This window comes from Leptopilina heterotoma, unplaced genomic scaffold, assembly GCF_015476425.1.
Source record: "Leptopilina heterotoma isolate Lh14 unplaced genomic scaffold, ASM1547642v1 Lhet_237, whole genome shotgun sequence".
Classification (NCBI taxonomy): Eukaryota; Metazoa; Arthropoda; class Insecta; order Hymenoptera; family Figitidae; genus Leptopilina; species Leptopilina heterotoma.
In genome coordinates, this window is record NW_025110953.1 from 1,950,561 (window position 1) to 1,966,800 (window position 16,240).

At 21.3% G+C, this 16,240-nt stretch overlaps 1 protein-coding gene across 1 annotated transcript; it reads right to left on the reverse strand.

The window, feature by feature from the left end:
- Positions 1 to 9,520: 9,520 nt before the first annotated feature.
- Positions 9,521 to 15,037, reverse strand: LOC122502754. The gene is made up of 10 exons (XM_043612948.1): positions 14,898 to 15,037; positions 14,448 to 14,630; positions 14,166 to 14,320; positions 12,727 to 12,890; positions 12,002 to 12,242; positions 11,681 to 11,864; positions 11,124 to 11,214; positions 10,685 to 10,840; positions 10,509 to 10,592; positions 9,521 to 9,843 (listed from the first exon to the last, which is right to left on the reverse strand). The coding sequence occupies exons 1-10, from the start codon at positions 14,903 to 14,905 to the stop codon at positions 9,544 to 9,546; spliced, it is 1,566 nt and encodes a 521-aa protein (XP_043468883.1). The 5' UTR covers positions 14,906 to 15,037; the 3' UTR covers positions 9,521 to 9,543.
- Between the last annotated feature and the right edge of the window lie 1,203 nt (positions 15,038 to 16,240).

The following is a 16,240-nucleotide window of genomic DNA, read 5'->3' on the forward strand; positions in this document are numbered from 1 at the left end:
AAAATTTTGTCTGGAAATTAGGAAAAAAATAAAATTTAATTTTTATGACAACCCTGATTATTAACATTAACAATAATATTATTATTAATCTTAATTAACTATATTAATATTAACTATAATAAATTGTATATTCTTTCATTCATTCACTTTTTCTGTCCCTCACACTCTGAAGTTGTCTTTTGTTTATACTTTTGTTTTTTGTTATCTTTAGATTGATTGTATATTAAATTATTATGTTATAATTATTTTTATTTTATAATTAGGTAATTCAAAATTGTAATGGCAAATAGAAATCATCAGAATTTTTTTCACTCCTTTTCATTAAAAGACTAAAATTTTGTTAAATATTAGGTATGTTTTGCCAAATTGAAATTATGCAGACTTTTGTTCTTTGCTTCTAAACAAAATAAGAAAATTGTTAAACAACTGTGATTAAGAAATAGAAAATTTATTTATTTTGCATTATTTTTGTTTATGAATCAGAATTTTTTTAACAAAATTATTATTTTGTTTTAGGAAAAAAAGAAAAATATTTGCATAATTTCTATTTTTAATCTTATTTTTGGAACAGGATTTTGCACAGGAATTAAGACATTCAAAAATTTCAAATTCAAATCTTTTTTAAATTAAACAACTTATAAAAAATTATTTTATTATAATTATTTAATTATAACTTATATTAAAAATCATTGAAATTAGAAAAAATTTTGAAAAGAATTGAAATTAGGACAAGAATTTTTTTGACATTTATGAAAATAATTGAACTTTGGAGAAGAATTTTGTTATTTATAAAGATAATTGCGATTTTTACGAGAATTTTTTTCTATTACAACTATTGTTATTACAACGTTTTTAAATTATTTGTTTCTATGACTATTAAAAAAATACGTAACATTTATCTTCTTCGAGAATTTTGCAATTTTAAAGTAAAATTAACTCGCTTAATGTGTGAATTATAATTTTTTTTTTCAATTTCATGCTTAATTTTTTTTTCAAGATCTCGTTCAAAGCAACTTTTATCGGGAAATGCGGCCTTTTTATATATGCAAGCCAACATGAGCAGATCTATGCGCAACATACAAGGCGGAACCGTCTATATAAATCTATAGTTTTATTTCCAACTTCAGTGGCGTAGATAAAAAGACATTGTTCTATTTAAAAAAGAAATGAAAAAACGAGCAAGTTTTCTTTTAAAACAATTATAGGAGAAATATTTCATATATAAAACAAATAGGAATGTCAAATAAATCCTTTTTTTCAACGATATCGGAATATATATACGAATAATTATAATTATAGAAAATGCGATTACTGGATTTAATATACAATTTACGTGAATTTCTATTACTAAATGGTATAATATTTATATGGACTTGTGTATATTATAGATAGATGATACAAACTGGATGACTATACGCCTTTTTTTCGAACATCAGACGAACGAGAGATGCGTTCTCGAGGACGCTCTCGACAGATATAATTCGAACGATCACAATGTATCGCACGTTCGTTATAAGTTTACCGCTCCAATGCATTGGTGGACGTTTTCCATCTAGAGAATGGAGTCAACCCTATCTATATATATAAGTTTCGAACCGAATGAAGCTGAGTTGTGTGCAGTTCGATGCGCGAAGGACAAAAAATAATAACAAAAAAAAAAGAAACGAGGATAAAAAGAATCAGATATGGAGAGGAACGAAGACCAAGAGGGAAGCAATATTTTCAGAGTCATCTCAAATATTTTTCATCCTAATTAATAAATGGTGATATTTGGGGGAAAATAATTTTAATATAAAGAGAAATTTTAAACTCAGAATTTATACCAATTTACGAAAAAGTCAAACGTTGTAGTAATTTATATTCAAGAATATTTGGGGGAAACGCAGGCCTTGAATAGTTCGACTATTTTCAGAAAAGGCGACTTTTTTCGACTTATATTCAAAAAATGCGACTTACTTTTTTACCAAATATTGCAACAAAATTCTACTTCTTTGGTATAAAATACAACTTTGATTTGTGTAAAAAATAACTGTAATCAAATATTTCAAAATTTATTTTTTATTACTTTTTCTAAGATAATTAAATCGAAATATGTGGTTAAGAAGTTTTTAAATAATTCAAATTTCATACAATTTCATTGAAAATGATTGATTTTTCATTAAAATATTTCATTTACATTTTTTAAAATCTAAGTTTTGAAAAATTTTAATAAAAAATCGAAGTAATAAATAGTTTTAAAAAGAGTATTTATTAAGAAATTTGTTTAGAAAAGTAAATATTGGGATATTTTTTATTGTAATTTTTTGTAATTGAATTATTTTCAATTTTAAATCTCAGAAAATTCAAATATCTCCAAAAAATAGTCACATTAAAAATTTTAACAAAAATCTAAAATTTTAGAATTTTTGTTAAAATTCTTCAAAAAATATATAAGTTTTTTTAATTCTTTTAAAAATTCTATCATTTTTTAAATAATATATAATATTTTATTAAGTAAATAATTAACATAATAGAAAATTATAAAATGTCAACAAAAATTCTTTAACAACGTTTGATTAATTTTTTAATATTTACCAAAAATTTCAATTATTTTCAAAAATTTTTGCTACAATTCAATTATTTTGAAAATTTTCAAATAAATATATAATGAGAAATCTATTATCCTTCAAAATTGATTTAAAAATATTTTTAAAAAACTAATTTTAAGAATTTTTGTATTATAATTTTTTTTAATATTTTCAATATTACATATTTCCCAATATTCAAATACCTCCAAAAAAATTATACATTATATATTTAAAAAATCGAAATTTTTAGATTTATTGTTAAAATTTTCAGGAAAACAATTGTTTTTCAAATTTTTTATTAAATTCTGCAAAAGATTGATTAGTTTTTTCAAAAGTTCAAAAAATCTTTTAAAAAATTCAACTATTTTTTAAAAATAACATAATATATTATCTTCAAAAAAGTAAATTAAAATTTAGTAAAATGTGCTTTATTATACTTATCATTAACATTTTTGTAAAAGTCGTTCATTTTCATTTTTATATTTAAAATTCTTCAAAACCTTAATTTTTTAAATAATTTTCAAAAATTCTTTTAAAAAATTTAAATATTGTCAAGAAATTTCAATACATTTCAATTATTTTGAATCTTTTTTAATAATCAAAAATATCTATCATTATCAAAATTTATTTAAAAATATTTTTAAAAAAACTAATTTTAAGAATTTCTTTCGATAATTTTTAAAAATGGAATTATTTGCAGTATTTTCAATGACATATTTCCCAAAATTCAAATACTTGCAAACAAAATTACGTTATATCATTAAAAAAAATCTAAATTTTTAGATTTATTGTTAAAATTTCGAAGAAAACAATTATTTTCGAAATTTTTAATTAAAATTCTTCTAAAAATTAATTAGTGTTTTAAATTGTTCGAAAATTCAATTATTTTTGAAAAATAACATAATTATCTACAGAAAAGTTAAATTAAAATTTAGCAAAATTTACTTTATTAGATTTATCATTAAAATTTTGAAAAAAGTCAGTTTTTCATATTTTTAAATTAAAATTCTTCAAAAACTTGTTTATCTTTTAATATTTATCAAAACTTTAGTCATTTTTAAAAGATTTTACCAAATTTCAATTGTCAGTCAATTTTTTAATTGCGTATAATTGAAAAACTGTTATATTTCAAAAATTATTCAAAAATATTTATAAGAAACTAATTTTAAGAATTTTATTATTATAATTTTTTCAAATTTAATAAATTTCACTATTTTCGATTATATATTCTCAATAATTCTCCACAATGACTTTAAAAAGAATTCATGAAGCGTTGCAGTTGTAATTATTGTAAAAAATTGAACTTTTGTATTTATATATATAATTGAATTCCCGAAAAGCTATCGGAAAATTATTAAAAATAATTGATTTTGAGAAGAAGTTTAGTTAAAAATTTTTGAAAATAATGGAATTTTGGAAGAATTGGAATTTTAATTATTAGAAATAATTAAAAGCCAGAATATTTGTAATTGAAATTTAAAAATTTTTAATTCCTGTGGAAAATAATTACGTAACAAGTATTAAAACGGTTTATTTAATTTTTGAATTTAATTAAAAAATCAGTGAAACCCCATGATAGGGAAATACAAAATGGAAATTTTGTGACAAAACTGAAAGAAATAAACGACTTTTTCGATCTTTCTAAAATCTTTAATCGACTAAAGCAGCTGTTTTGCGCCTTAAAGTCGCTCCGAGGCTTGGAAATGTCAAATTTAAGGAAATTCGAATCGAATCTAACAAAGAAGTAAAAGGAGGAAATTTTCTTAAAGAATTTTTCTAATGTGAAAAATTCCAATTGACTGAATATGAAGGCGAAAATGAATAAAAGTCGATTTTCAAGTATGAGTGGTTATAACTTGAGGAATGTTCGTTAAGATGGGATTGAATCGTTCGTCGAACCCGCATATAAGAACCATGGGCTTACATATACATTGCGTACGATCGCGCGTATCGTATCCTTTGCGACGTACATTTTTTTCTTTCCTGTGCCTCCCTTCCGCCCTGCAGGCAACGAACCTCTCATCCTATTCCCTCAAGATCCTGTCCTCTGTTCACCGACAAGTTTTGCTTTTGCTCGCTCGTTCCTTCGCTCATTCCTCAAGGGCGGATCCGCAGAAGCGGTTCTCACACTCTCAGAAGGCATTTTTCTCAAATTTATTTCCTACAATTTTCAATAACACCAATAATGATTAGTAATAACACTAATAACGATTTTACAACTCAACTAATTTCGTACACCTGGAAATTATTTTTTGCCTCAATTTTTTTCCCCTAATTTTTCAGGTCTTTTATCCTCAGGGTTGCCATGCAAACTGAAAATCTGGAAAACCTGGAAATGTCAGGGAATTTTATAAACCTTGAAAAACCCTGGAAAAGTCGGGGAATTTTAATCGAAATCCTGGAAAATTGTATATTCTAAAGTTATAGTGTTTATTTTTTAAATCTAATTTTATTTAAATTAAATTTAAATTTAATTCTTGGCAAAATTTTAATTATTTTCAAAAACTAACTTCAATTTAATGATTTTTAATATCTACTACTTTAATAAAAATTCCTAAAAGAATTCAATTAAATATAAAAAAAAATTTAATAAAATTCTATACGCAAACATTTTATTATTTTCATAAATAATAAAAGTTTCCCAGGAATTAAATTATTTACAAATTATTTTTATAAATAATAACATTTTTTTACAGGGATTCAATTATTTTCATAAATAATAAAACTCATCGCAGACTTTCAATTATTTTCAATACAATTTTAACTTAATTCCTCGAAAAATGTCATTATTCTTGAATATTTTATTAAAATCTATCAAAGAAATTCCAATTATTTTAAAAACTTTTTCCTATATTATCAAAACATATTTTTATTAAATTTCTTCAAAGCATTAAATTATTTTCAAAAATTTTAATGAAATTCTTTGTAACAATTCAATTTCTATCAAAACAATTTTAATAAAAATCCTTCGTAGAAATTTAAATAGTTTCAAAAGTTTCTTAAAATTCAATTATTTTCAATGTCTACTATTTCAATAAAATTCCACAAAAGAATTCAATTATTTAAAAAGAAATTTTAATAAAATTCGTCTCAAGAATTCAATTATTTTCAAAAGTAATAAAATTCTTCGCAAAAATTCAATTATGTTCAAAACTTTACAAAAATTCTCGTCAAAATTTCAATTATCTTTATAAATAATACAATTTTTCTCCGAAATTCAATTATTTTCAAAAATTTTAATAAAATTCTTGGCAGAATTTCAATTATTTTTAATACATTTTTCATAAAATTTCTCGAAAAATGTAATTATTCTTAAAAATGTTATTAAAATTTATCAAAGAAATTCAATTATTTAAAAAAGTTTTGCCTATATTTCCAATACATTTTTAATTAAATTTCTTCAAAGAATTAAATTATTTTCAAAAATTTTGATGAAATTCTTTGTAAGAATTTAATTTCTTTCAAAATAATTTTAATAAAATTCTTCGTAGAAATTTAAATAATTTCGAAAATTTGTCAAAATTCAATTATTTTTAATGTCTACTATTTCAATAAAATTTCACAAAAAAATTCAATTATTTTCAAAAATTTTAATAAAACTCTTCGTAGAAATTTAAATAATTTCAAAAATTTGTCAAAATTCAATTCTTTCAATGTCTACTATTTCAATAAAATTTCACAAAAAAAATTAAATTATTTTCAAAAATTGTAATAAAATTCTTGGCAAAATTTCAATTATCATTCTAAGCAATAAAATTCTTCTCTGAAATTTAATTATTTTTAAAAATTTACAAAAATTCTCGTCAAAATTTCAATTATCTTTATAAATTATAAAATTTTTCTCCGAAATTCAATTATTTTCAAAAATTTTACTAAAATTCTTGGCAGAATTTCAATTATTTTTAATACAATTTTCATCAAATTTTTCTAAAAATGAAATTATTCTTAAAAATTTTATTAAATTTTGTCATGAGAATTCAATAATTGAATTCTCCTAGAATTTTCTTATAAATATTGATTTAGAAATGAATTTCAGTTAAAATTTTAGATTATAATTGAATATTGAAAGCATTATATTGTGAATTTTTAGAAATAATTAAATTTTGAAAAGATTTCAAATTAAAATCTTTGAAAATCTGAATTTTTCATATTTTTAATTAATAATTCTGTAGAATTAATTTTTTTTCATTATTTGAAGTTTTTACTTTCTAATATATTTAATTGAAGAATGACAGAAAAATCGAAATTTCGTAAAAATAAATTGTAAAAAAAAATTTTTTTAAATTCTCAAAGAACTTTTTCAAAAATTATTTTTAAAAAATTGACTTAAAGAAGAATTGTAGTTGAAAATTCTAGTAATGAATAATCGTAATGATGAAAATAATTTTTGAAGAAGTTACAGTAACAATTAAATATTTATTTAAAAATAAAGTTCTTTAGAATCAGGGAAAATGTCAAAATTTTTGTCTGGAAATTAAGCAGTTATTTAATTTCGTAAAATTTAAATAACAAATTAAATTTATTTAAATAAAATTCAAAAACCTGGAAAAATTCCGTTTTTTGACCTGGAAAACATGGAAAAGTCAAGGAATTTGAAAAGAGCAAAAGCGTATGGCAACCCTGATTCTGTATTTCCTTTTTCCAACTCTCCATTTTATCATAAATAAAAAAAGCAATTGTTGATAGAAAAAATTAAATAAGATCTTTTTTTTAGGTCCATGGATTTTGGCATTATTATTTTGGAGAAATATGAAAAATCGACATATGAAAGATAAACGGTGGAGGAATATTCGAAGGACAGTGGATACAGGACGTTTTTATTTGTGTAAGTACAATACATCTACCTAGCAAGAAAAAATTTTTCGTTTTAAATAGGTATACATTTATAAACACGAATGAGAAGCATCAAAAACTACGTAGATGCATACATATGTTTGAAGAAAAAAAAAGTGCGGAGGTATATATATATGTAAAGGTATAAAATGATTCTTCGCACGCAAACTTGTAAGCAACTTGAATCGAATAAGATTGCCGGTAGAAACTCACGCAAGCCAACAAAAATTCCTACCACAGCCTAAAAATCGACCTCGCCAAATGTTTTCGATCGTATTGCAAAAAACACGTTGTCGATTTCGTATAACGAACCAGGGTGCATCCTTTTTGAGAAATTGTCACTCAACCGGGACATATAGGGCAAAAATATGCGAAAATGTACCAAGAAAAAAAAAGGTATTATTTGCAAGCAAACATTTTTTTTTACTTTATAGTAAAGTTGACAATTTCGAATTTTTTGATTTTTAACAACAGTTTATTTTCAATTCAATTATATTGAATAAATTTAAATTTGAAAAAAAACTAATAAATATACAAGTTTTATTTGATTTATTCTGTAACTGTAATCTTAATAATAGTAATTACAACTATTAAACTATTATTACTGATTATTATTACTCCTACTATTAAAATTATAAAATTTATAATACAACTTTATCTTTTTGCATTATCACTTGTTTACTTTTATGAAAAATTTTGTATAAATTTGAACAAGTATATCAAACAATATAAAATATTAAACAATTTCTCTAAATTAACATTATTAACGATTGCTAATTAAGATAATTTTTTTTCTTTCTCTTTTAAACTTATCTTATTTTGATAAACTAATTTATTCATTAATGAAAAAAGTATATTTGAATTTTCAATAATGATGAGATAAATAAATTAGTGATAATTATCGTTATTTGTTAATAATATCCGGGGGTTTTTTTAAATTAATGAAATCAATGACTATAAGAAAGTTTGATAGTTTATATAAATATCGTACTTTCAATTTGAACTGATAGCTCGATCTAACAAAGAATTCTTGAACTATCATTGTAGATTTTTAGTCGAGAAGAGAACCACTTCTATCATAAATTACTTAAAATTCACGTTTTTCGTTGAATTAAAATTTTTAATGTTAATAATAATTATAATAAAATTAAAATTAATTAAATTTTTTTTCAAAAATTTTATCAAAAATTTGAAAAATAATTTAATTCTTCCTTGAAATTTTATTAAAATTTTAATGAAAATAATTGAATTCCTGCAAAGAATTTTACCATTTATAAAAATAAGTGAATTGTTTCGAAGAATTTGTTTAAATTTTAGAAAATAATTTAATTCTTTTGAAAAATTTTATCAAGAATTTAAAAAAATGATTTAATTCTTTCTTGAGCATTTATTAAAATTGGAAATAATTGAATTCCTGCAAAAAATTTTACCATTTATAAAAAATACCTAAGAAAATTGTTTCAAAGAATTTATTAAAATTTTAGAAAATAATTTAATTCTTTTGAAAAATTTTATAAAAAATTTTTAAAAAATAATTGAATTCCTGCAAAGAATTTTACTATTTAAAAAAATAATTGAATCCTTTCTTGAAATTTAATTAAAATTGTGTTGAAAATAATTGAATTCTTGCGAAGAATTTTACGAAAATTTTTGAAAATCATAAACAATAATAATAATTAGCTATGCACATAATAAAAGTGAAGTTTTTAATAATAATGATAAATAATTCTAATAATTTTTATTTAAATCAAATAAATTGTATTTGAACCAATAGTTTCAGATTTATGTATTTAAAAACTATTGTATAATTTATTTATTTACTGAATACCATCATTTTTGTTTCATTTTTTGTTTCAATTTGATATCCATAGAAAAACTGTCATTTAATTGACTTAAATAAAAATTATTCCATACAAATAAATATTTATTTGGTAACATTTAAATATTAGTTGAAGCCAAGTAATTGTTTATTTAAATCAAAGAAATTTTTTTTCAGTGTCAGAGTTAATTTGTTGATAATAAAAATAATAATTAATTTAATTGACAATAGAAAAAGACTTTTTGTTTCAATTAAATGTTGTGTTTAATTTTTATTTTATTTTATTTATTCGACTGTAAAATGTGTATAATTTTATTTCTTCTTTCAAATTTCGTTCTCTTCACGAGATTTTTTTTCATGAATAACTCGAAGAACAGAGAAAACTGATTTTGTCCCGCGCACCGAACGTAATTCCAAGTAAAAAACAAAAGTTGACAGGCAAAAGCCAACAATTAAAAGTGAAAATGCTCCTCCAAGGGGTGTTAGATTTAAAATTATGGCCACTCCTTCATCAACGTAATCGTATTCCACTAAAACTTCACGCAGACTGTGAACCGCTCGTCGACGAATTACATCTTTTAAATGATAAAGAGTGATGCCACCTTCTCTTAACCATAGCATGACCTATTTTTTTAATAGAAAACAATTTTTTATTGAAAGAATAAATAAAATTAATAATAATAAAATTAATATTATTAATTATTATTAATTTTTTTACACCAAGAGAAAAATTTTATTTAAACCACAATTTATTTCAGTCAAATAAAAGTATATTTGTCTCAGAGAGACAACTAAGTTATTTATTTGTTTGAAATAAAAATTTTATTAGACTTAAATAAAATTTTTATTTGAACCAAATAAAATTTTATTTAATCCAAATAAAATTTATTTAAAACAAATAAAAAGTCTATAGCTGACTCGGAGTCAAATATATCTTTTTTCTGGGTGTAAACACAACATTTTTGATCGACAAAAAATTTTTTAAAAAATTTGTTAAAAAAATATTGTTAGAAAAAAATAATTGATAGTTAGAAAAATAAAAATAACAAATAATACCTAATAAAATAAATAAAGAAAATAATAATAAAATTATTATAAAAATAATAGTAAAATTATCAAACTATAATAATTATAGTTGGAAGAAAAAGACATAAATTTGCTTCTTTAATAAACAAAATTGATTCATATTATAAACAGCAAAGTTAAAGAAACAGTTAAGCAGGAAATGTATGTAGAATAAGGAGAGAAAAAAATTTGTTTTTACATTTTACAGTCTAAGTCTAAATTACCATATTAACTGGTTCCAGAAGCCACGGTTGTACGGCAAAAGAAGAATAAAATCTACCAGCATTTTCCTTCATTAGTCTGTAATTCTAAAGTAAATATGACATTTTTTCAAAATTTTATTTCTTTAAGAATTTTATTAAATTTTTGTTTTTTAATAGAAAAAAGAATAATTACTCGCCTTTAAATCGGTATTTGTGACGTTATTCTCGGGGAAGAAAAGTGATCCTACAAATCTTCCAAGAATGGCATAATTACCTTCAAGAATTTTTTTGTGTCTAACAGCACTTCCCTCTTCGTGTTCAAATCTACTTGGAAATTGTGAAAAATATGTGTCCTAAAATTTATTTATTGTTTATAAATATTTATTAATAGTTTTTCTATTTTTTCTTCAAAATAACATATTATTATTGTTATTTTTATTATTATTATTATTATTATATTTTTCCCAAATTATCCAATATATTGTTAACCAAATTCGTTAAATTTATTAATTATTTTTTATTAACTAAACTGTAACTAATTATTTAATATTTTATTTGCTATTAATTTCGTACTTTCTGCAATTAATATATTTTCTTTAATTTATTTATTTACAATTCACTAAAATAGAAACTTACGTTTAAATCAAAAAAGTCACTAAAAATTGGCGTTGGTCCTTCTCTTCCCCACGTGAGATTTGCCTCCACAAATTGTTTAGCAGTATCAATTCTAAAATATAATATTTTTTTTATTATTTAATAAAACTTTTCGTCGGTGAAACGAACAAAGTTTATAATCAACGATTGAAGAAAAAAATTATTTTTCTTTATAAAAATAATAAAATATTTTGTTTACAAATTTTTCTCTTTTAAATTATTGGTGAAGAAATTAAAACATTTTTAAATGAAAGTATAGAAAAAATTGAAATAGAAAAATATTTTTACTTCTTGATCGTTGATTATAAACGTTGCGAACTTGACCAACGTTAAGACATCAGAGTTGATTAATTAAAAAAATACTATAGAACTGTGAATAAAATAAAATATAAAACTGTAAATATAAAAAAAAATTAAAATATTTAAAAAATGGATAAAAAAATTAAAATATTTAAAAAATGAACAAAAAAATAAAGGTATGAAAAATATTATAAAAAAAATTTTGAAGAGCATAAAAATAGAATTTTTTAATTTGTTACCTTTTTTCATATTCGGGATTCGATAAACTGGCGGCAAGAATTGTACTGTAAGCAGTGACAAGTAAAAATCCGATAAATTGACAAATGAACATTTGCAATCTCAATTCGGGAACAGTTTCCGATATTCCAGTACCTACTAAATTTCCCATAACTTCAGTTACTGTTACGATAAAATTTCTGTAATCTAAAAGAAAAAAAGGAATTCGTAAAGATTATTTTTACACTTTTCGTTAGAATTTTGATTTCTTTTTCTTTTTTTTATAGATTTAATTTTCTATTGATTTGTCCTTTATATTCACGATCTATATAATATAAACTTACAACGTGGAACGTTTGGATCCATTTGAGCTTTAATGATTGTGCTTGTAGTTTGAATTATAACGATTATAATTATTAGTGTCCAAACTTCAGCAGTGAATGGTCGAATAATTGCCCAGAAACTGCTGTACGGTTTTGGTCGAGGAACCAGAAAATCGACCGCAAGTTCGTACCAGGGCTCAGATAAATTTGCAAATGAATAATGATCATGTTTTAGCCATATTCCACTAAATGCTATATCAATCTAATTTTATTTATTTAAAATTATTACTGTGTTTCATTAAATGAAAGAAAAATTAATTTAAATTAAAAATTTTAATTTAAATGTCAATTTAAAATTAATTCAAATTCAAATTAAATAAAGGAGAAATTGAAGTAAATTAAATTAATGTTTAAAATTATATGAAAATTGAATAGAAATCGAAATTGAATTAGAATTGAATTGAAATTAAATTTCATTTTTATTTTTTTTATTCAATAAAAAAATTTTAATTAATTTTTAAAGTTATATGAAAATTGAATAGAAATCAAAATTGAATTAGAATTGAAATTAAATTAAAACTAAAATTATATTAAAATTGAATGAAAATTAAATTGTAATTAAAATAAATTTAAAATTGAATTAATATAAAAATTAAATTAAAATTCATTTAGTAACAGAATATTCAAATTCAATAATTGCTGAAGACAAAAAAAGAGAGAAAAAACAATTAAATTTTAAATTTTACCTCTTTTCTGAATATTTGCCCTATCATACCGCCATTCCAAGTTGTGTCATTTATTTTTCTTCCGTATCTATAACTTCCCGAGGGTTTCCTAATGGACCAGCGAAAATTTAATCTTTTTGCAATAAGCTCAAATATTCTCATTTCCACGCCATCGACTTCAAAATCTGCAATTTTTTTTACATTCTTTTTAATAAGTGCTTTGAGAATTAAATTATTATTATTATTATTATTAATATTAATATTACTTATTATTATTATTTATTAATTATTACTTATTATTATTTTTTTTACAGGTCTCGGATAGTTCGACTTTTTGGACTTTTTTCGACCATTTTTAGAAAAAACGATTTTTTTTACTTATTTTTAAATAAATACAAGTTTCTCGACTTTTCTTTCAAATATTGCAATAAAATACCTCTTTTTTGGTATAAAATGTAACTTATTTCGATGTTTATAGTGTGAAAAATACCTCTAGACAAATCTTTCAAAAATTATTCTTGAATAATTTTTTTAATTAAATTTTCGAAAAACTATATAATTCAAAAGTTTCTAAATAATTGAAATTTTGTAAAGTTTTATTGAAAATAATTTATTTATTTTGAGCATTTCATTACAATATTTAAAAATCAAATTTTGGAAAATTTTAATGAAATATCAAAATAAAAAATAGTTTCAAAAAAAGTTTATTAAAAAATTATTTTAAAAGAGTAATTTTTAGAATTTTTTTATTACAATTTTTGAAAATTGAATTATTTATAATATTTTTAATTGCATTTTTCCGGGAATTCAAATATCTCGAGAAAAATTTTAAAGAAAACAATTATTTTCCAAATTATAAATTAAAATTCTTCAAAAAATTGATTAGATTTTTAAGTTGTTCAAAAATTCTCTTTTAAAAAATTCAATTATTTTTTTAAATAACATAATTATTTACAAAACAGTTACAATTATTGTAAAAAATTTAAATTTTGTATTTAATTTCAAGTAATTGAATTCTCGAATAACTTTCGGAAAATTATTAAAAATAATTGATTTAGAGAAGAAGTTTAGTTAAAATTTTGTGATTGTAATTCCAGTTTTAATTTTTATAAACAATTAAATTTAAATTTTTAATTTTCAGTTTCTGTTGCAAAAATAAATAACAAGTATTTAAATATTTTTATTTAACTGAATTATTCCATTTTTAAATAATAGATTACACAAATTAGTGAAACTTCAGGGAAATTAAAACTAAAAAATATTGTGACAATACTGAATAAACTAAATGACTTTTTGTAAATCTTTAATCGACTAAAGCGTCTTTTTTGCGCCTTAAAGTCGATCCGAGACCTGTTCTTTATTATTTTTCTTATCATTATAATTAGTATAATAATTATTATTTTCTTTATTTTTAATTGTTAATTGTTATGAATTAAATTTTTATTCATTCAATGCATTACCATTGTCAGCTAAAAAAATTTCAGCCTCAACACCGTTTATTGTCTCATTAATTGTTGTGTTTAAATAACAAAGGGGAGGATTGTAATAAGCAGCTGCTTGAAGAAGTCGACCCTCTAAATTTACTACCCCTTTCTTGTGTACCAGTTCATCGTACCTGTTGCATATATATATTTTTTTTAATTTAATACTTAAAAATATCTTTTTAAAAATAGTATATTAGTAAAAAAAAAAAATAGTTTTCTTTAAAAACGAACAAGTAATCCGTGTTATTGGCTACACACTTTTTAATTTTGCGAAATTTTCGAGGCTTGAGAAAATTTTCCGATAATGTCCAAGAGCCTGAATGAGAAATTAAATTAACATTTGAATTTTGATACAATGAGACGTTGAATATTTTCGAATCATTTTCTATTTGATTATCAACAATAATGAGAATTTCCGTTGTCGATATTTGTGATGGTACCCTTAAAATAAAACAAAAAATCATTTCTTTTAATGTTAAAATAAATTAATAAATGAAATAAAAGAACAAAATAAAAGATAGAATAAAGAAACAAATAAAAAATAAAATAAAGAAACAAAATAAAATAAAATAGAAAAACAAAGTAAAAAATAAAAAAATGAATAAAAAAAAATGAAACGTCCCGTTAATAAACTAAATAAAAAAAAAAATAAAAAAAGAAGAAAAATTAAGTACAACAGAAATTGTGGAAGTAAGAATTTTATTTTACCTTTGCATTGCATAAACAATTCGCGACTCATTCGATACTAATAAAAAATAACCGTCACAATCATAAATTCTTCTTCTTACGAGATAACCATACGGATAAATTTCAATAAAATAATTAAATAATTCATTAATTCCATACGATGTACCTGTAAATTTTTAAAACAAATTCCACTAATTTTTTTCTGTGAAATTTACTTTACAATAATATTTTATTCTTTTTTCAATTTCTCTTTATTAGAAAATTTGACCATTCTTTTACTTACCATCAATAAAAATATTACAACATTGAGCGTAGGGAAATGATAATTTAATAATTTTTTCATAATTATCCAACGATAGCCAAGGTTCCTCGTATGTTTTAATAAAATACTTCTTGTGATCTGCCATTGTTGATAAAATGAAAAATTGTAAAATCAATGGAATAATCATTTCGCAGAATTTTTTATTCATTCATTTCAATTTTTTTATATTTTAATTGATTAGTAATTATTAGTACTATTATTAGTTATTAGAATTATTTCTTTATTTCTTGGTGTTACACTTTTGTTTTACACCTCTTTTTATTATTAGTATTTTTATTATTATTTTTTTTAATTATTAGTAGTATAATTATAGTTATTTTAATTATCACTATTATTATTATTTTTTATTTTTATTATTACAATTTCTTTACTATCATTATAAATATTAATATTATTGTTTTTATGTTGGTTACATTTATGCAAAAAAAAACTACCACTTTTATACAAATTTTTTTTTTCAAATAAATTTATTCGGCGAGCGTTGAAGCTCGACTAAAGAAATTCTATCGCGAAATGAAACTTTGTATATATTTTTATTTCGTTTGCATGCATTAAATGGGGTGTATAAGTCATGAAAGTAAATATCAAGGGTTGATAAAGTAAAGTAGTATAACTATAGAACTTATACTAAAATTGTTGTCTGTTTGATTATGAAATTGATAAAAATTCTTTGGACAATAAAAATACCAAAGATGACACTTTAATTAATGAGAAAAAAAAATTTTTTTTTAGTCTTTTAAAGATTGTAATAAAGATAAGACATCTTTTGTCTGACATTAATTTGTTACTTTACATCGTTAATTAATAATTTCTTCTAAATAAATAGAGTTATGACGTTGAAAAAATGGATAATTGATTAAATTTTTTTTATTTTCTTCTTGAGGTGTTTTTTACTATAAAAGTATAAATTGATATTCACATTACTACTTTTTAAAAATAAATGAAAAATACACAAGTTAGGGAAAAAGGTGTTAATTTTTCGGTTGCTATTTCTTTATTAAAAAAATTGTAAATAACTAAATAAAATTATTTTTAGTGTTAT